The sequence below is a fragment of the Rousettus aegyptiacus genome, unplaced genomic scaffold, assembly GCF_014176215.1.
Source record: "Rousettus aegyptiacus isolate mRouAeg1 unplaced genomic scaffold, mRouAeg1.p scaffold_m13_p_6, whole genome shotgun sequence".
In the NCBI taxonomy this organism is placed as follows: Eukaryota; Metazoa; Chordata; class Mammalia; order Chiroptera; family Pteropodidae; genus Rousettus; species Rousettus aegyptiacus.
Genome location: NW_023416309.1, coordinates 87475460 through 87497968, shown reverse-complemented (window position 1 = coordinate 87497968; position 22509 = coordinate 87475460). Strand labels below are relative to the sequence as shown.

Below are 22509 nucleotides of genomic sequence, written 5' to 3'. Positions count from 1 at the left end.
AAGTTTGATGTGCATTGGTTGATTCAGAAATACTTCAGTTATTTAGAGTTTATGTTAGAGCTAGTATTTTTTTAAAAAAAAAAAACACCATTGCATGCCACAAAATCAAATAGATGGTCATTTTTTGCCCACTCAAATGAACAGATATTATGTACTTATTCAGGTCCCTGACTTAAGATGGTTCAACTTACAATTTTTGACTTTACAATGGTGCAAAAGTGAACACATTCAGTAGAAACCATACTTCGAATTTTGAATTTTGATCTTTTCCTGGAATGGTGATAGTAGGAGGATACTCTAGTGATGCTGGGCATTAAAAAATAGGCTTCATGTTAGCTGTGCCCGACTGTAAGCTAAAGTAAGTGTTCTGAGCACATTTAAGGTAGACGAGGTAAGCTATGATGTTTGGTAGGTTGAGGTATTAAATGCATTTTCAACTTAGGATATTTTCAACTTACAATGGGTTTATTGGGATGTAACCCAATTGTAAGTGGAAGAGCATCTGTAATTTTTATTCAGCAGTAACATAGTCCCTTTAGAGTCAATACCAGGAATCCATCAGTTATTAAAGAACTATTGGAAATATTTGCATTTTTATTATCTTTAATGCTAAAAAGTTCATACCATACTATAATGAAGAGATGATAACTTTTAAATTTGTGTTGGATTTAGTTGTTTATGGGTATGGGCTATACTTTTTACAATTCAGAGCCTAATTACTATATTTGGTTTGATATTAAAACATCTACCTGGATTGAAGCAGCAAATGCTGCTTCTTTTTGTATGTAAAGCAAACCATTGTGCTTAGGTCAAGACACAACTAAAAGCAGAATGTTAAGTGCTTACATTTAGTCAGCAGGTGGAGCTCAGATTCTTTCAAGTCTCAAAAGCAAACCAATATTTTATACTGAAAAGGCTTTCTTTGATTACAAAAAGGTCAAAATGAAAAAGGTAGTAACTATAATACTAAAATTTTTTAATATGGGAAAATTTTATATTTTTATTTGGTACAGTTATTTTCCCCTAGCAAACAAAAATAAAGCACTTTAAAGGAAATGTTTATTTATTTTTTTCTCTTCTTGTTACAAAATCTAAAACTTAAACTTTTACTTCATAGTTCAGATTTTTTTTGAATTAAGTATTTTTCATTATTTCTGTATGGTTTTTATTTATTTTTTCTGAGACTCAAAGTGCGAAATCTTTTCTAGGTGATAATAGTGCAACATACAAATTCCTTTTGATAACTGATTTTTGTTTAAATTCAGTTTGCTTAAATAATAGATTGATAGAAAAACTCCACTGGAAAAAAAACTGAAGAAATGTATTTAAAATGGAAGTATACTAGTTTGAGTTGCTTGAAGCCCCATCTTATCTTTTTCTAAACTGAAAATACCATAGTGACTTTTTGAACTACTCCTAAAGAGGACAGTTTTAGTAACACCAGCAGAGAACATTTATTTTCTAAAAGTTCATATATCTGAGTCTGCATTTAATTCTGAAACGAATCCTGCTATACTTTATATGCAATATGGTTTATTTTTGTGCAGTTTTTATATGTCACAGGGAAAATCTTATCCCTTAATACTTGATTCTTTACATATTAAAAATAATTATATAATAAATATTTAGATAGGACTCAATTTGCCTATAAAACAGTGTTATTCCTTTTACCACCAGAATAGTTTAAGATATATTTAGAATTAGGGGAAAAGGGGAACCAAAAAAAAAGCCTATGAGACTGGAATCTTGATTTTATTTTTATAAAAGTTATTAAATTTAGAAGGTTGGAATGGAAGACTATGTTGTTTACAGCTTTTAGTTTCCCTATAATTAAAAGGAAGACAATTATTTTGTCCAGAATTATGATGGAATTGAATTTGCCTATTCCGCAGTTATTCTGAACTGACAAATAATACATTTCCCCTTCCCACTCACTCCTACTGCTTCCCTTCCTCCAGTTGACAATCACTGCACATAAAGAGAAATGTTAATGATATGTGAGCATATTATACATAGGAAAATAAAAATGCAGGAAGAAACGTTGAGAACCATTATATATTCTAAATTCAAATAAATTATTTTATTAGAAAAATCTAGGGTTTTTCTTAATATGTAATATCTTAATTAAATAACCAGAGTTTCTTTCTTGGGTTCACTTTTTCCTTAGGACTTTCTAAATGGGTACGGCAGCAGATTCAGCACCATTCAACCTTTGAAAGTGCACTGGAGTCCTTGGCTGAATTTTCCAAAAAGCACCAAAATTTCAGTGATGTATTCAGAGAGGACAGAAAGTCTATACAGGACGAGTCTACAGTTGAAGTGGCCTGTTTGAAGAACAATACCTCAACTCATTTATTAGAAACAGCAAGTCATCTATCACCAGAAAATCCTAGAGAAGGTGAAACAAATATGTGTATTCAAAAACTAGTGTCCTAAAGTTATAACAAGTCCATCTCTACCAAGTGACATCACTTCCAGAAAGGAGAAAAGTCCATTTATATTTGATAGAAAAGTCTTTCATTATATTTAGTGAAACATTTATTAAGTTATAAATTAATTTCCTTAAATATGTTGGTTTGTAATACAAGGTATTATCATAAATTAAAGAATTAGTATGGTGTATTGGAATGGGAACAAACTTTGAGCATATTTGCTGGTTTTATATGAACAAACTTTGCTACTAACTAGCTTTGTGACCATCATGAGCAAGTCATTTAACTTTTTTGAGTTGAGTCTTAATAGAAAAAAAGGATTATCTGCTACCCATCTCTCCAGGTTAGGTTGTGAGGATATAATAATGTGATAAATATCAGCATTGTAAAGTACTATACAAATGTTTTTCTAAAAGCTATATTAAAAGTTGATATAATTTATAGATATTTTTCTAACATTTCTTAATATAGAGAAGTAAAAGTCATTTGTTCTAAGTGATAAAAAAATATTTTTAAATATATTAGAATATAACAATCTATATCAGGGATTGGAAACTATGGCTTATGAACCAAATATGGCCTGTTTTTGTAAATGAGGTTTAATGGAACACAGTCATGCCCATAATGAATATTATGTATGTATTGTACATAACAGCAGAGTCAAATGGTTGTATTATTATACTGGAACAGCATAATTGAGCAGTTGTAACAGACACAATATAATCCACAAAACCCAAAATATTTACTGTCTGGCCTGTTATAGAAAAAGTTTGCCAAATTGTGGTCTATTTCACTGGGTATTATTATTTTTAAAAAGTTTCAATTATTTCAATTGTTTTAATTAATATATGCTAGTAGTTTAATATATTTATTTTTAAAAACTTATTTTATAGTATATGGTTCCATCCTAAATAAATGACATAGTGAATTCAGGGCCATTATATTAGTAATCAAGAAACCTAGGTTCTGGTCCAGGTCTGATTACTAACCAGTTTTGCATCTTAGTCTTGGTAGTTGTCAGTTTCCTTAAGAGAATTAGTTTAAGTCAGTTTTTGTCACTCACTACTTAGTGGATTTTCAAGGCAAACTTTTACAGCCTGTTCCCTCCTTTACTCGGCCATCTTCCTCTTTCTTTTTACCCCTCCTTTTCTCATTCACTCCTGAAGTTTCTAGTGTGGGATCTGATAATTTACCAGGTAGCATTACAGCTTAGGTGAGGAATCACTAAGAGACCTAAGATTCCTTTCACAGTTAACACTTTGTGCTTTACATTCTGAGACAAAAGTCCTACTACTGGTTGGGGGTTCAGAATTATGAATTCTATACAGTTATTGTAGTATTTCTAACAAAAATCATTTTAACATAACAATTGTTACGTTAGGAGCAGAAAGTTAACATTCTTAACTTTTTGTGTTCATAGGTGATCCAATATTATTGGAAGAGTCTACCCAGACAGTAAAAGCAGAAAAAATTGTGATTTCCAGATCCACAAGCCCAACCTTCAACAAACAAACAAAGAGATTTAGCTGGTCTAGCTTTAATTCTTTGGGACAGTCTCTTACTGATAAAATTCTGACTACCACACCTAAAGTTAAGTCATTAGAGGAGTGTGCCTCTAGTTCTTCCACTTTCAAAACAGAAGAGGGATATAAAACTGTTTTGCCACTCACTGATAAATTTGAGTCCTCGTCTCATGGTCCTCCATCAGTTGGACCATGCCCTCAGTCAGAAACCATTATTCCATCAATAAAGACTGATTCTGCTCTTCTTAAAAAAGATCATTCTAAACAGCTGCTTTGCTGTAAAGAAGCCCTGGATTCGGACATTGAATTGTCTCTAGTAAATGAAGAAGCTAAACTTTCCACTTCAAATACAGCTTTTGAAACAGAAGCAGAAGATGACTCTATCTATTTTACACCTGAGCTTTATGATCCTGTTGATACAAATGAACTAGTTGAAACTGATAGAGACAATAGATTGGCTAATCATTCAAACTGTATTTTAGCCGAAGATCTTTATGAAATTAGAACTCCGAAAGTAGACTCAGTCAGGGGAATGAAAGCTGAGGAGTGTACAGACGAAGTTGAATAGACTCATGCATGTTAAAGAAAATAAAGCTGATGACATTGGTAGTAATATAAAAACAACTCATATAAATGAATTGGAACTGGGGGAAAATCATGAAATAGATATGAAGAACTTTAAACAGTTTCCTTCCAAAAATAAAGGTGTGTTTTCTGGTGTTATTTAATAATACTAACCGTCAAGCTATGAAAAAATATCATGGTTATATTAAACTATCATAAATGATGCTTTATACATTACAGATATATATTTTTAAATTTGAGATGTATTTTTCACTTTAATTCATTGTCATTAGTTTTAAGAAATGTATTATGTTCAGAAATGTAAGTTTCATTAATCTCAAGTTTTTGATAAAGTGATTCATACAAAATATTTTCCTCCAACAAGTCTTCCTTAGCTAAATGTCATTCAGAATTAATCAGTCTGAAAGATATATAGTTGTCTAGGGCACTTTAAATTTTCCATAAATATTTGTATTCTATAGTCCTCTTTATCTATTTGTTTTCATACTGATACATAAAAATTAATAGCCGTCTAATCCAGTCACACTCAACCATGTTTCACTATAGATTTTGCCTCAAATTGGTCTGAGATTTTTTTAGAAATCAAAGTTTTCTTGAAAACTTTATACTAAACTGCCTACTTCTAAGTAATTAAGAATTAAGGAAAAAAACTGCACGCATTTTTAATTGACAGTGTTTTACATTTGTTTGTTTGATAAATTAAAATCAAGCATGTTTTAAGCAAACTTATGTAAAGTTATAAAGTGCCAAACAAAGGACTCCAAATTTTCATTCTAATTATTTAGCTTTATCATCATTGTGGGAAAATGACATGTTCTAGTATAAAGGCTTTAATTTTGCAACTGTTAAGAAAGAAAACTTCATGTGTAAATTTGATAAATACAAATATGTAACTGTAGCTGGAAAATGTTCCCTTAAAGCTCAGTGAGCCTTTCTGTAAATTTTGACTTTGTTCATGTTTTTGTAAATGAAACTATACTTCACATCAAAAATGATTATAAAAGTTGCTCTTCTCTGACGTCATTCCAAAACTGCATTCACTGATCTTTTTCTAAGAAACATCTGTTCTATGGACATTTATGCTTCTTGTGAGTAATTTGAATTGAAATTTTATGAACTGTTCTAGTTGTGAATGTGGTTTATTATTTTCAAGTCAAAATTGCCAGCAATCAAGTTTCTTTTATATTCATTTAGATAAGTGAATTATACATGCATATGTTTCCTTTTATTTTAATAGTGTTTAGATTGAATACAATTTAATTGTTTCTGTAGCATTGGATGTTTCAATTATAAGCATAGTTCAAAGAAATTTCAATTGATAATTTACCAATTAAAGAATTTATAAATTGGGATATATTAGATCCCAGTTAGTATTACATATTTTTTAATTGATTAATGAATAGTAAGTTACAAAACTCTAGATTAGAAGGTAATTTCTAAATTGTTTTGAACAAGCGTAACCATTTCTCCTCTCTAGTAAAGTTCTTAATTCATAGATAAATGTCGTGGGGTAGTAGAAAGAATACCAGGTAGAAGACAAGAGACTTGGGCTGTATTCCTGGCTCTGACACTAATTTGCTAAGTCATGTTGGCAATCACTATGCCTCTTGGGGACCATTTCATCTGTGAAATACAGAACTTAGTGCTATAAAATTATGCAAATCTTTCAGCTTTAAAATTTATAATTTAAAGGAACATATGTTATTTCACTGTGAATCAATTTTCATTTGCTTTTGTTCCAAATTGAGTAAAGTAACACAAACCATTTTATAGAAAAGGTGAAATGACACTCATCTACCTACAATTATGCCCTATACTATCTAGGGCATAATTGTATGAATATGTACATACTAGCTTGGGAAGCAAGATATTTATTTTAACAATGCTGTGATTAAAGCATTTTTGAATTTTTAGAAGAATTGGTAAACTACATGAGAAAAATCAAGCATATTATTTTTTTACTCATACTTTAATATTATTGTCCAACTAGGTCTCAATCCCTTCCCTAGACAAGATTTATTTCTCCCAAACTATAATTCCCTCCAAAGCTAAAAATTTCCATCACTTATAATGTATGTAGAGATATGCCACCAGCTTTTAGTAATTTCAAGAGGTATTTCAAAAATTTTCCACAGTGATGTCAGTTTTGAAACAGGTAGTCTGAGATTATAACTTTGACCAGGATAATATTACAAGAAGTAAAGTACTAACCTTTATAATAGAATAGGAGGTAGAACATTTTCATTAGTGATTACATACTTTTTAAAGAGATGTTTTAGAGAATTAAATAAGTTAAAACATGTAAAAACATTTAAAAGAATATCTGGCACATGGCAAACCATCAATTATTAATAAATCAGCCATATATCTGGAGTGCTTTATATGAAGCCTTCTCTAATGATGATGGATGGATGGATGGATGGATGGACGAATGGACAGACAAACCAACAATAAAGAATTGTAAAATGGTAGGAAGGAAAAATTATTTAGTTTATTCTTTAAGGTTTTTGAGATGTTTAAAAAATAAATTGTTTTTCAGGTAATTTCCCTTACCCATTGAATGCATATGAAATAATTATCTAATACTGGATTTATTTAAGGGCTGAAAGTACATTAAGCATACAGGCCACGAACCAGGAAACCTACCAACTGGAGAAAGAACTTTCTCATGGAAGAAAGGTACAATGTAAAGGGTAGACGTTTTCATGACTTGACCTTTGAAATTTAAATGAATCATTTATAACTTGTTATAGTTGTGTTGGAAATTAATAACTTGCTATGCTACTACTACTATTTAATTACATAGTTTTAATTTAGCACTGTTTCAAAATTCACATAAGGCTTTCTATATAGTCTTCCTTATGATCTTCCTATTCAAGACATTAATTTTTTAAAAAGGTTACCCCATTTTTTTTCTGCAATATGACATTGTCATGTTATTTTTCTATAGTGAAATATATTCAAAATCCTTAATTATTTCAGATTGCTTATAAAATTTCACCAAAGTGTGTGTTGTAAAATCACTTGAAAGACTAATTATGGTAGTCATTTAATCTCAGTGGTGTCATTTTTCGGTATACTCTTGCTCATGCTCTGTTTAATTTCAGATTTATCTATGAGCTACACAAGTTTTTACATTAATCTTTATGAATTCTTGATAGTTTCTTGTCTCCATAGAAAAACGCAGTCAATCTTTTGTAAATAGAAGGGCAGTATTAATATCGAACTTTTTGAATAATAAAAAATAAGTGTAAGATCACGCTAGACAACAGATGTCTAAAGAAGCTAAAACCTGAAGTATCTGTGCAGCTATTAAACATACAATAAAGAATAGCGCTTCAGGAAATGGAAATTTAGACAGATGACCAAGGCTTATGATTCTCTAGCTTTAAATGATTTTCATGCCTATGGGGAGGGGGAAGAATTTTGTTTCTTAAGCTTTCAGCTGATAGAACGAGCCATTAGCTGCCTGGTTTCCTGTTCTCTACAATGGAGCCTTGTTATAATATGCAAGGGATCCGAGCCAGTGGATCACCTTATTGGTGAAACTACCTAATAATGAAGTGCTTTCAGTAACTAAACTCTTGGACTAGGTCCAAACAGCCCATCTTATACTAAATCCCACTCTGTAATAAACAACCTTCAATGTATTAGAAGGAAAACAAAAGTTGTATGAAACTTAGTATTCCTAGAAATTAACCTTAGAAAACCTAATGGTAAATACTGATTAAAAACAATATCTGTTATCGAGTCATAGTCATGTAGATATTTTAGTGCTTTTTACAACAAATTTGTATTTTTTTTAATCAGGCTTTTCTGAGCAATTTATATGATATTAATTCTCATGCTTTTCTCCAAAATTTCATTTTACATTATTTTATGTAAGTATTTATACAACTCAATATTAAAACTTCATTTGGCTCCTTGCTATTATGAAGTATGAGAATGTACAAGTGGAATATCATTTATGCAAACTAAGTTAAATGCCATCATCTTTTTTATGTGATTCATATGTAGTTGAAAAGATTTAAGGATATTAAATACTGATTGTTATTTCATGTCAAATATTGTCTTGGTATATATTTTTTTCAAACCATCCCGTGGTATTCGTATTTAAATATTAACCATTCTTTCAAACACTGATCTCTTTTATCTGTTATAAAAAGACCCAGTAACCCACCTTCCCAGTCAGACTTTTATTGTATTGCTTTTGGAACTAAATTACTACCTAAAGAAAAAGAAGATAGGAAATATAAAAATTACTTCGTGCCATACTTATTATAAGCTCACCTAAATTGCACTAAAAAAGATTGACATATTAATATTTCCATGTTTTAATCTTTAAAGTTGATTGGCAATATACATGGACTTTGATACCATATTTCTTCAAAACATGTTTCTATTCCACCTGCTGACTTACTTTGGGCAAGTTACTTAATTTCTCAAACCTTTTGTTTTTTTTCATTTTAAAAAGGTGAAGATTAATAATAATTTCATAATAAGTAAGTCAAACATTATGACTATCAATACAGTAGAGTACATAAAAGATTTTTGTTTTGTAACATCTGGCAAGAAGAAAGATAACAGAATTTGGGGTCAAAGGAATGACTTTGAATTTGGCCCTCCTATTTACTGAGTAGCCTTGGTCATATTTTACATTATTAAGCCTCAGCTTTATTTTCTAGAGGAAAAAAGTGAGCAATATCTACCTAAGAAAATTATTGTAAGGATTAAACAAGATGAAAGGTAATATGTAAAAGGATTTATCTTAGGATTTTGTCATATGATACTTGGCTCTCATAAATACTCATTTCATTTGACCGGTTTCTAGACTCTAATGACTTTTCTCTTTCCATTTTTTTTTTCATTCTTATTACCCTAACATCATTAAATTCCTTATACTTTCTCTATTCCTTCTGTTGTGGCCAGAGATTGTCTTTTTCTTTTATTCTAAAGGGTGTACTTTTGCGAACTTTACCTGGAAAAAATGTTAGATTTTTGCACATTCTGTTTGAGATGTTTATAAACAGTATTCTGACACAATTAGATTCTACATGTGAATTGAATTTCATATTAACTAGTTGATTAACCAAAAATGTTGCTATTTTGTAAGCCTTTCAAGCTCATTACTACCCTGAGACAATTAAAATTTTCTGCCTCTGTCCAATGTAATATTTATTGTATGATGTTGCAATTAATTGTATAAAAGTCTCTTTCTGGCACAGTGTGGCCCCCTAAGGATAATGACAGCTTCCCATATTACCTAACATTTATTCATTCATCCACTCATTCATCTGACATATGAGCGCCTGCCTTGTATTAAAAACTATACTATGCTCTAGAGATAACAATGATGAGTAAGACAAAAATCATATCCACCGGGAATTCATAGCCCAATTCCTATACCGGTAAGCACTTACGGTATAGTGTGATAAAAGCTCTAAAAGAGGCAAGGCACACAGCTGTGTGTGTTGAATATATGCATGCTGGTGTGCACAATTATGACTAATTAGACAATCCATAAGTTAACAGTAGAATTTGTTTAGAACGAGATATCTTGACAGATTTTAAGTTTTTGATGAAAAAATGCTTACAATTTTAAATAATATTCTTGAGGTAATTCAGGACATGCTGTTTTTCCTGATGTTCTAAATCTACAGATTTCTTAGCCCCTCTGAATTATTTACTTACATAGAGGAAACAAAGCAAGAACATAGGTATATCTTCTGCAGTGCTTTAAAGTGTGGCATATAGTGTATTATAAAGCTTTCACAACCATCATCTGGTTCTCAAAGTGTCTAGCCAAAGTCAGCAATACAGGTGGTATTGTTCTTATTTTATAAATGAGGAAAAGGAAACAGTGAGACTACAACCAAGGTCATGGAGGTCTTTCCACTTTTTGGATGTGTTTTTATATTCTTATATTGATTTTGGTCCACCTTTGTTTGCCACAATCTCTATGAAAGGTATAGTCTTAGAATTCTGAAAGCAAGCCTCATTATCTTTTTCCAAAGGAGTGCTTTCCAGAATAACATTTTTATAACATTAAACAAAGATACATTAACATCCATTAAAGAATATAAACTTTCTGAGAATAGAAATAGTCCTAGAACGTAGTATAAGGGTTGACATGTAGAAGATGCTTAATAAATATTTTGTATGAGAAGAAGGAATCTCAAAACAACACCCAAAAAAACTTAAAATCATCTTGGGTAGCATTGCTAACTAGTGAGAGTCAGAACTAGTACCCAGGTGTCATAACTTACAATTCCAGATTCTTAAAACGTCACACTAATTTATGTGATACCAAAGCCTCAATTTCTTGATTTTGCCTCTTATGATTTCACTTCCATTTAATTCATCTATTCCCATTGACTGTACCCTGGGACTTGCTCATTCATGTAAACTTGAAAACTAATATCCTTCTCTCTGACCCCCTTTCTGATTTTCTGTCCTTCTAGCTTTGACTCCATTCCTCCTTCTGCACCTACTCCCTCAATTCTCTCCCAGTTTATCATCCTCCTTCAGTCTTTGCTTCCTTCCTTTCAAGTTTGGACTTCATAGTTAGTCCCTGGAACTGTTCTCTTGCTGGTGTCCTGAATTCCTATCCACTTTTGTCATTCTACTATCTAGGTCCTGCAAAATCCCAAACCTAGTCTAATATCACAATCTACCTTTGTTATTATATTTGAAAAGTTCAACCACTGCTGATGAAGGTGGTATAGTACTGTAGATATAGCTCAGTGTTTTAGATTTAATTGGATTTTCAACACTGCTTTTCAGCTTGTGTATTTCCCTCACTGGTTCCCTTTCTCCCCTCACCTGCCAGCAGTAGACTAAACTTCCATATTTTCTCAGCCAGTTCCCTTTCCAGTTGCTATGCTGCTTCTGGAGAATCTTATACTCCTTTGACCTGTATGCTGATGATTCCCAACCCATCATCCAGCTGACTGCTCAATATCTTGGATGTCCCAGAGCATCTGGAACTCCATTTATAGAAAACAATCTTTTTTTTTCTAAAACCTGTGCTTCCTATTTTAGCTGGTGGCATTATCATTTATCTAGTTCTACAAATCTTCAGCTAGCAAGCGGTCTGACTTTTTGAGATGCACAATATTGTTCAACTCTCCCTACTTTCCATCATTGTGATTACATTAATTCAGACCCTCATAAAGGGTCATAATTCAGACCCACTCTTTGTTGACAATGTAATATTTCTTAGCTAGTCATTTTGCCACCAGTCTTTCCCCTAAAGCCCACCTTCGACTTTATTGCCAGTTAGCCAATCTACAATGCCAATCTGACCACATCATTCACCTGTTTAAAATCCTTCTCTATACAAGATCAGATCAAAATTTCACATGACATACCAGGCCTTTTGCGATATGGTCTTTACCAGCATCTCCAACCTCACCTTCTATCAGCCTTTGCTAAATTTATGCTTGACAGTTTTAAAAACATCATGCCGTTTCACATCCATTGGCTTTGCTAATGCTCTTCCACCTGTACTGAGTTCCCTTTCTCTTCTTTATCTAGCAAACTCTTACTCAGTCCTACAAATTCACCTAAGCTATTTCCTCTGAAAACTTACCATGTCTCCCCAACTGCATTAAGTGTACTTCATCTTGGCCCCCAGTGCATAACTTCAACATAGTATTTTCTGCACCATGTTGTTTATTTTTGCTTCTGTCTTCTTTATCAGACTTAGACATTTGTACAAAGTAAGACTTTGTTCTTGCATCTTGTACATCCTTTAAAATAATATGCACCCAATTAATGACACTGTTTACTTCCACAAACTGAACTGAACCATGCTGCCTTGAGACTCGCTACTTTTATTTAGGTAACACTTTGATTTGTTTCTTATATTGTTTATTACTGTTTTAGTATTTTAGAGTAGGCCAGACCTTTAGAAATCATCTACTTCCCTTATATTAAACATGAGGTAACTGATTTCCAGAGAGATTAAGTACCTAGATCAAGATCATTGATAGCAACACACCACTCTGTTTTTAATGTAGTTTTGTTCATATTAGCTTGAGTTACCCTCTCAAGGTAGTCTTAGAGAAAGGTACAATTTTAGATAATTAAGAAGTTAACGAATTAAGATACTAAATAAAAAGCCAGTCAATCACATTCTTTGTGACTGCATTCAACTACAGAGTATTATGAGAAGCAGTATATATTGGTGATAATAGATTTTAATGATAATATATTATTTTGTTACCAGCACATGCAGTAATTCTCCATTGAGTTGTCTTCTGATTGACTAACACATATTTACAAACAAATCTTAATAAATTACTGCAACCAGCAGTATTTTTGTAGGTAATCGATATAATTGTTAGTGTGATATGCCTTCCCTAAGTCTTTTTCACCTTATTTTTTTATAGGAATTTTTTAGAAGCTTTTTCTAAGAATACTGTGCTGATAAAAACCCAAAGAATCTTCCAAAGAATATGGAACATTAAATTAAGTTGCACAAAATTCCTTTGCCATTGCTTCACTGAGTCAGAGTACAGATCAGAAGAAGAAGATTTATTTTATGTCACCAGTGATAGTGCTGCTCTTGACCATTGAAAAATCATATTGGTTTATCAGACTTCAGGGAAGAGTGAAGGTAAACATTTAATAGCTACGTTATTTCCTTGTCACTTCCTAAAGCTGTTAAATAAGGTATTTTTTAAAATTTTCATGCGAACTCTCAAATGAAAAGTAATAAATTGCTTTTTAAAATACATTCCACTGTCTTAAGAATTGCAAACAGACAAATAAAACAATCTCAAACTCTGTTCAAAATAAAGAAGTATATAAATAAAAAATGTCATATTAGGACAGATGAGTCATTAGTCGATCTATCCGTGTCTGATAATGACTCCCAGAAAAACATTCCAAGGCACACAAATCCAGATCCGACGCATACTTTGGCAGGCTTGACCTGGGTAAAGGATGAGCAGTAACTCACGGAAGCAACCTACAGGATAAAAGAAACTGAGTTCCACCAGCTGTTCCTAAAATCAATGGGATAGATGCTTATATACAAACAAATGACCAATTAACCTATGTGCTTTTTTTTGCATAGATGTGTCTCATGTTATCTACTGCTCTTTTATAATTTCCCAGTCACTTTCAAGTCTGCTCGTCATGGTCATCTTTATTCTCCCAATACCTTTTTCTGATGTTGCCTAGAAGGTCCTAGGCCAAACATTATTATTTATCTCAGGTCCTGCACTCACCTAGAAATAATCCTAAACACTACTCTTCCTAGAAGCAGTAGGGACAAGGAGAAGCATATTATATGTATTCTAAAATGCTGACTTCGAATAACCCAAGCATCTATTATTTACCCATTTTCAACATCAGTGAATTCATCTAAACTCTTTCCTACCCATTTAAAATCTGAGAGTAACAAGTTCTATATTTGCCATTCATTCACTAAGTATAAAAGGCTTAAAACTATAACTTGGGATTTTGTTGTTGCTACCCCTTCAAAAGTGGATCATTCATGACAAGTCTTAATGTTTACTTTGGTTACAAATGTCTACAGAAACATATGGTCGGATCATATGGTTCTAATAACATTCCCTTTAGTACTTTGCAGCTTTGACCAATTTCAATATTTTTTCTGAAATTGGAAATTCTTTCTTGTGGGAATGTACTCATTTATCAAAAAACGAATATGTGGTTGTTAAAACTTTTTGGCTTAGTGCAATATGGAAAATTGTAAGAAGTTTTTCTGAGAACTACAACTTTGCTTAGATTCATAGTCATTACACAAATTCTTCCCATTACAACTGCATATGCTTGAGCTTGCAAAAAAAAACTATGTTGTTCATTTTTTTTTTTTTTTCTGGACTATATCATCCAACATCTCTTCATTCTGAGTTTCCATTCCTCTTTTGACAGTGAGTTCCAGGCACAAATGTAATTCAGTCCCAAAAGAGATTGGCAGGGAGGAGGGTGAGTGCAGTGTATAAGAGAGGTTTTCTCTTGGTTTATTGTCTCCTCTCTGCCATAACTGAACACCTCTATTGTGTAGTCCATTAATTCCTACAGAAGTTAGTGAGTGCTTATTCAACACCTGAAACTCATTTTCTTCACGAAAACTTGGAGTTTTATTCACTTTACACAAAAGGCAGTCAAACACAAAGAAGATTGTCCTTGCATATTTGAGATTTGTTTGGTGAATCGTTCAGCTAAAGAATATGGAGAAACTTTGTCCTGAAACCAGACATATAACAGTGATACCTATTATTGTTATGAATGTATTGTAAAAGAAATGCTACTCCTGCACATATATTACAATGTGAAAGCTTGAGCAAAATTACTTTGCTATATCTAATTGTGGAAAAGAAGATTTTCTCATCTGTATGATAATCAAATTTCTGTTTTAAAACATTAAATTTTTGAAAGGTACCATTTCAGAACTAACGTAGACAGATTTTCTTATTGTAGAATACAGAGATTTGTTATTGTGTTTTTCTTTATACATAGTGTTATTTGACAACAAAGAATTACATTTTTTTTCCTGAAAACAATTGTGGTTCTTAGGAAGGTGCTAAGCTAAGCCTAAGGGACTAGAACATGAGTTTTGGATTTGGACATTTTAAATCACAGCCTATTGTTTTCCAACTTTATGCTTCCTGAAGCTAGTCCCTCATTCATAAAATGAGTACAAGGATACTTACATCATAGAGTTGCTATGAGAATAAAATAATGAATTTACATAATAGGTATTAGCAAATCCCTATTACTCTTTTTTTTTAATTTATTTTCTGTACTGTGTTAGACTAAAGATTATAGAAGTTAAATACATTAATGATTTCAAAAACATTATCCAGTCTTAACATTCATTCTACTTTCTGTTAGACCTTTATAAGTGAAACTGAGATGTTAAATCTGGTGGTTTAGGGTTTATGAAAAGCCTTTTTAAATTTTTTTTTGTAGGCATGGAGACAGGTTTATCTTTAAATGCCATCTGGAATATGAAAGAATGTTCTTTAACCAACTACTTACAGTGTAGAAATTGTATCAACCAATATCTTTTCCCATGTTCTTTAATCGGTGCTGAAGTAAGTGACCCTAGAAATATTGCTGAATCAGGGTAAGTTTATATATGTTTGTTTTTGAAATTTAATTTGGAGCTTGCTTGTGCATAACTATTCTTACATTATGATGAAGATATATGAAGTATTGCTATGTTGCAGATAAATTTATTAATAAGGCCTATTTTCTTAATAATAAAAAATATAAAGCATGATATACTATTAAAGATGAACTATTCCTAGATATAGTGCTTTAGTTAATTTGTCATTAAACCATAATATCAAAGCCAAAACTAAAAGTATAGAAAAATTATACACATTATGCTTACGTATTGCAGTGAAATTTCACTTTAAAAACTCACATTGTTAAAATACTTCTGTCTTACCTCTTTGTGTGTTTTCAAATCTACTCATTTAAGCCTAATCAGGATTAAATATACATTGGAGACAAAGACATGACTCAAAGATTAGCCTTGTAAAATAAGGATCGGATTTCTACTCAATATAAACTGCTAGTGCATATCCCTAAACCAAGCAGATTCAAAGTTATAATAATAATGTAAATAATTTGGTTATAAATATAATTCCATCAGAAAATGGAAGTACTTTCAGTAAATATGTTCTACGAATAAGACTAGGTGAGTTCTTAAAGAATTATGAATAACATCATTTTAAAACATCAAATCCCAGATAACTAAATGTAGTAAGATTTTTTTAATTTTTTTTTTTTAGTGTAATATAATGTGGCAGCCAAAAATGTAAATCTGCAATGAGACCAGTTGGATATCAAATTCTACTTCTGCCTCTTTAATAGCTCCATAACCTGGAGCAAGTTACTTAACTTCTCTGCTTTAATTTCTTTTCGTGCAAAACTGAGAAAGTAATAATATCTAACCAGTAGGGTTGTTATAAGGATTAAATGAGTTAAGTCCTTAAAACCACATAGAATAGTGCTTGGCATGGTGCAAGAGCTCCTGAAACAATAATTGTATTGATAATAATGCTTTCTTATTATTATTGATATTACTTTAAAAGTCTTTAGTTTTTAAAAAAGTACAGGATCATCCATTACCCTAACATTAAATAATGTAATTAGAAGTTAGACCATTTATCTCTTTTAGTATTTAAATTGTCTGTGATGGCTAGGCACATGAACAATTTAAACTATAATATTCCTGTTTTAACATCATGAAATAGTATCATAGTCCCTTAGCAACAAGAAATGCTCTATTGCCGTGGATTTTATAAGGTGAGTTTCAATACACATTCAGAGGAAATGCCATTTATAAGCAAACAGTTAACTGAATGCTCACAGGAAGAGCATAGTTAAGTACTATTCCTTTGTGGGCTGGTGAATTATGCCTTACAATGAATACTTCTCTGTGGGGAAAAAAAAAAGAGCTTGTCTTTCTTCCAAGGAAGGTAAAATTGGCAGTATGGGAACACTGAAAGGTTCTGGCAGGGTTATATATTTTATTTTTTTAAATTTACTCTTCCCAATTGTAAATGTAATAAAAATTTTGTAACAAGATTTTGTTCCATTGTCTTGCCTGATAAAAAATTTAGACAAGGGTAAGAATAACCACTAGGAATTAGCTTTCAGATATAACTTTCTCTTTTATAATTGTGCCCATATCATATCTATTCATATCACACTCATATTAATTATGAAATTACATCATTGATCTTGAATATAAGCATTATTAACTGTAAGCATCATGTGTATTACTGAAGAACTTACTTTTTATTCTCTTGTTTGATCTTACCTGAGAGTAACACACCAAAATTTAGTATATTTTTACTTGTTTTAATACAATGATTCTTTTTAAATATTGAATTTGGGAATTTAAGATCGGAAAATGACTGTTCATTCAAATGTACTGTGCAAATTAGTTCTGCTGTTTCTGGTTTTATGAAGTTGGTTTTTATAGTTATTATTGCCAATCTTATTAATGAAAATGAGATGTGTCCTAAAGATGTTAATATTTTTAATGCAGATACATCATATGTAACTTAACAGCTTGTGGAAGATATATTTTTTATATTTTTATTACCACACAGAGTAAACAAACTATTTTCTATGATTTATAGTTTTTAACATATCCTCTTTTTCTTTCATCTTCAAAAACATTCATTGAATATTAGTTTTTTTACTTTCTGTAAATTTTTTGTTGTTTTCTTCTCTCATTTATGACTATAACCCATTTCTCTTTTATTGCTAGTTACTATTTATACAAAATTAGTTTGCATACTACTGTTTCTTAAACAACTACATTAATAGAAATCACATTACTCCATAAAAATGTTTTCTAAGTTGTAAGTAGTGTAACACTCTTACTTCAGTAATAAAGGTAGCAGGAATGTTTTCATGTTCTATATGCATGGCTTGATGATGAACCTACATGTCTATAGCTTGAAGTCTTTATTTTAGTGAAAACAGTGTTAAAAGAGTAATTCAATGACAAGAAAATATGAGGAAAGAAAGAAAGAAAGAAAGAAAGAAAGAAAGAAAGAAAGAAAGAAAGAAAGAAAGAAAGAAAGAAAGAAAGAAAGAAAGAAACCCAAAATATTATAGCAAGGACTTACATCGTATTTGGCAACTATTAAGGGAGGGGGGCAGTAGATAAGGGTAAAGGGGGTTGAAGGTATGGTGACAGAAGGAAAATTAACTTTGGGTGATGAACATATGATGCAATATACAAATGATTTATTGAACTATACACTTAAAAACTATATAACTTTATTAACCAATGTCACCTCAATAAATTTAATTTTTAAAAAAGAGAACATTGTATCAATCCAAAACACAATTCTGTGGAAGAACTAGACATGCCCTGGAATCATTATGTCACCACCATACCAATATCTCTAAAGCATGATGAAGGATGAACTAAAAATCTTGGGTTGCATCCTAAAATAGACAAGAGTAATGGTTTAACAGGAAATTGGTAAAAATCTGCTTTCTTTTCCATCTCCCATGATTTTAAAATGTTCCTTTGGGTAGTTCACTCTCTACTCCTATTTCAGTAAAGCTTCAAAGATTTTGTTGTTGTTATCGTTAGAATTTATCTTTTTAAAATTCTAGATTCTTTAAAAGATATTTGGGGATGGCTCCATAATCTAGTGGTTGGCACATCCGCTTTGCACACAGAAAGTCCTGGGTTTGCTCCCTAAATGGAGCCACGAATCATACCCCAGATGCGCCAGGCCCTGGGTGCACACCGCAAATGTGTGGGAGGGTCGCCCCACCTTCAGAGATCCAGTTCTTAAGGGGAAATGGCAACATTCATGGGTCAGGGGTGGAAGTGGGCGGGTGGGGGGAGCAATTAAAGAGGGAGGGAAATAAATAAATAAAAGATATTTTAATATTGTTGAGAAACCATTCACACACTTTCAGTGATGTTTAGTGAAAGGATTAAGTAATGATACTTTATTATGTTTGAACATCTAAATTTTTCAGTAATTTAAATGACTGCCTGATTCAAATCTATTGGGTATTTTCTCCAATGAGTTAATTTTCTACATATTATGCAAAATTTTTCATTTATTTCTATTTTAATCTTAAACACACACTAATCCCATAACTTCAAACTAATCACTTTAAATCTTTCTTAACGAATATATAAATATATTCTTTAAGAATGCAACTTTTGATTTTTTGTAAAACAATATATATGTGATAAGAACCATAATTAAAATAACTTCTGCCTAAGAAAGAAATAACTGAACTAACTAATATTCAAGATAATTTTCACTTTTACCTTTATGTATTTAAGAATGATTTAGGCTATTTAGAGAATACTTAGAATATCAATTTCTCATACAAAATGAAAAAGTTCATTGAAATTTAGGAAATGTTTAGAATCTATATGAAGAAAATTATAAAACTTTTCTAAAAGATATTAAGCAGTGATTTTCAAGTACAGAGAAGAGTATCAACATCTGCTCCTAAGAATTCCTACATAATGAGAGCTACTACTAATGGAAGTTTGTACACATGCAAAAGACATGGAGGCTGAGAAGTTTGAGAATAAAAGCTTTAAATAGGTAGATTCTGTATTCTAGGATGAGAAAAATATTGTAAAGATGTCAGTTCTTTACAAATTAAGGTATAGGTTTAACTGATTTGAATATAATGACTAATAAAGTGATTTCGCCTTATTGGATGCTAAACATACATAACAGCATACAGCAAAGTTAAAAATAAAACAACCTAGGAGATCAATTTCTGGAGCGGTAAAATGAAGATTTTAGTGAAACTCATTCTCCCACGAAACTGAAAATACCGGCAAAAAAACTAACAGAATGAACTAAAAACTCATCTATCCAAGAGAAATTGCTGTATTTCAATAAGACAACAGTGTCAGTGACATTTTAATGTGGAGATATTCCCATCCCCCTTCCTTCCCTCATAAATACAGTAGCATTTAAAAGCTAGCAATTTTACAGTCAATGGAAAGGATTGACCACTCTGGGGATCAGTTAAAAAGCAACAGCGCTCCTCAAAATACTAAAAATAGAATGCTATATGAAACAATGATTCCACTTCTGGATATAACCAAAAGAATTGAAAGCGGGGTCTCTAAGATATAATTGTACACTCATTAATCATAGTGACATAATTCACAATAGCTAAGATGCTAAATGCCCATCAGTGGATGAATGGATAAGGAAAATGTATATGTATGTATATATGTGAGTGCGTATGTATGTATGTGTATGTGTGTGTACATGTGTGTATGTATATATAAAATTCAGCCTTCAAGTGGAATGAAATTCTGACACATGACCTTTACCTTGATGATGATATGCTAAGTAAACTAAGCCAGTCACAAAAAGAAAAGTGCCTTGTGATTCTACTTATATGAGCTATTTAGAATAGTCAAAATCAATAGTACAGAAAGTAGAATGGTGGTTGCCAGGGACTGGGAGGAGGGAGAAAATAAGAAATTATCATTTAATGTGTATTAAGTTTCAGTTTTGCAGAATGAAAAAGTTCTGGAGATTCGCTGCACAATAATGTGAATATATTTATCAGTACTGTTATGTGCCACTTAATGACATGTTCTGAGAAATGCATCGTTAGACGATTTCATCATTGTGTGAACATGGTAAAGTGTACTTACACAAACCTAGATGATATAGCCTGCTATATACCTAGACTATGTGGTATAGCTTATTGTTCCCTAGGCTACAAACCTATTCAAAATGGCACTGAACAGAACAATATAAGATTAAATCAAACACAAGAAAAAGTGGTGCAATCAAGATATTAGGTAAACACAAGATATGTAAGGCTGCTGCCAGTATAACATGACATACTATTTTATAGCAAAACTTTTTTTTATAAGTAGAAAGAATACACTGTAAAATAATGATAAAAAGTATAGTATAGTAAATACTGTACTAAATCAGTAACATAGTTGTTTATTATTATTATCAAGTATTATATACTATACATAATTGTATGTGCCATACTTTTATATAGCTGAGAGCACAGGAAGTTTGTTTACACCAGCATCACCACAAACATGCGAGTAATGCATTGCATTATGACATTATGGAGGCTGTGATGTCACGGTGATAGGAATTTTTCAGCTCCATTATAATCTTACATATGTGGTCTATCATTGACTGAAATGTTATGTGGCACATGACTGTACTAAACTCTACACTTAAAAATTGTTAAGATGGTAAATTTTATGTTATGTGTATTTTACCATAATTAAAAAATATATAAAGCAACATCCCCACAGCACAGTGAATATTTTCTCTGAACTTGCAGCCCCCAACTTGTAGCCCCCTAAGAAATCTCTCTTCCCAGAGTGTAGTAGCTATTTGATTTACATCAGAGTGAAAATAAATTCTCACTGTCTCGAAGAAGTTACTGAAATAATAGCAACCTCAGACTTACCTAAGGCTTTTACTTTATTTGGTACAAATAAGAGTCTAGCCAGGAATTTAACAGGAAATTCTGAAGAACCAGAAAGCCAGAGAGACCTTTGAGAATTGATGTATTCCTGGGGATTTAAAAGTCTTCATTCATGAAATGTACATGTTCAGGAAGGTCTTCTACCTAACTTTGAGGTCCTACACAAGAAGGAAGTGACAGCTTGGTCTGTCTTATAAAGTGCCTAAAGTATTAAGGTATACCTTCTCATACAAATCCCCTTGGCAGAGGGTGGAAACAGTAAGTCAAGGTATTTCATGAAATCTTACTAGTTATTATCTGACCATTGAAATTATAGTGACCCAGAAGTAACCCCTAGGAACCTAGGCATTTAAAAAAATTTCAAAGAACTTAAAAGAAAAATAAAGCTAGAAGAGAATTCAGTGACAGAGAATACAGCACCTACATAAGTAGTCCAAGAAATTGCTAAACAAATAAACAACAACAATAAAACAACAAACTCAAGTGAAGAATGGATCAAATACCAGTTAATATATTATCTAAAATATTCGATTTTCAACAAAATATTACTAGACATGAAAAGAAACAGGGTTGTATGCAAAACACACATGATAAAAAAAAAAAAAAAAAACAGCCAAAGAAAATGTCCTTGAGCTGCTCCAGTAGACAAGGACTTTACATCAAATATTTTATATATATACACAGTTGACCCTTGAACAACACAGATTTGAACTTCACAGGTTCATTGGTACATGGATTTTTTTTCAGTCAATATACTGTTTTTGCTCTGTGGATGGGAGTCTGTGGATATGGAGGGCAGACTGCAAGCATCAATCTATGCTGTTTTATATAGGGGTCTTGAACATGTGTGTATTTTGGTATCCACAGGAGGGTCTGGAACCAATCCCCTGCAGATGCTGAGAAATAACCTAACTTTTGGAGGAGTCAAAAGCTATAGACGTATTTTTGACTTGGGGGGGAGTGTCTGTGCCCCTAACCCTCATATTGCTCAA

At 31.8% G+C, this 22509-nt stretch overlaps 1 protein-coding gene across 1 annotated transcript in view; it reads left to right on the top strand.

Moving 5' to 3' along the window:
* BRIP1 (BRCA1 interacting protein C-terminal helicase 1) overlaps positions 1-9702 on the top strand; it is a 145413-nt gene extending 135711 nt beyond the window's left edge. Inside the window, 3 exon segments of the mRNA XM_036222337.1 lie at positions 2168-2398; positions 3853-4504; positions 4506-9702. Coding sequence (XP_036078230.1) covers positions 2168-2398; positions 3853-4504; positions 4506-4683 — 1061 coding nt within the window. The 3' untranslated portion in view covers positions 4684-9702.
* The last annotated feature ends 12807 nt before the right edge of the window (positions 9703-22509 follow it).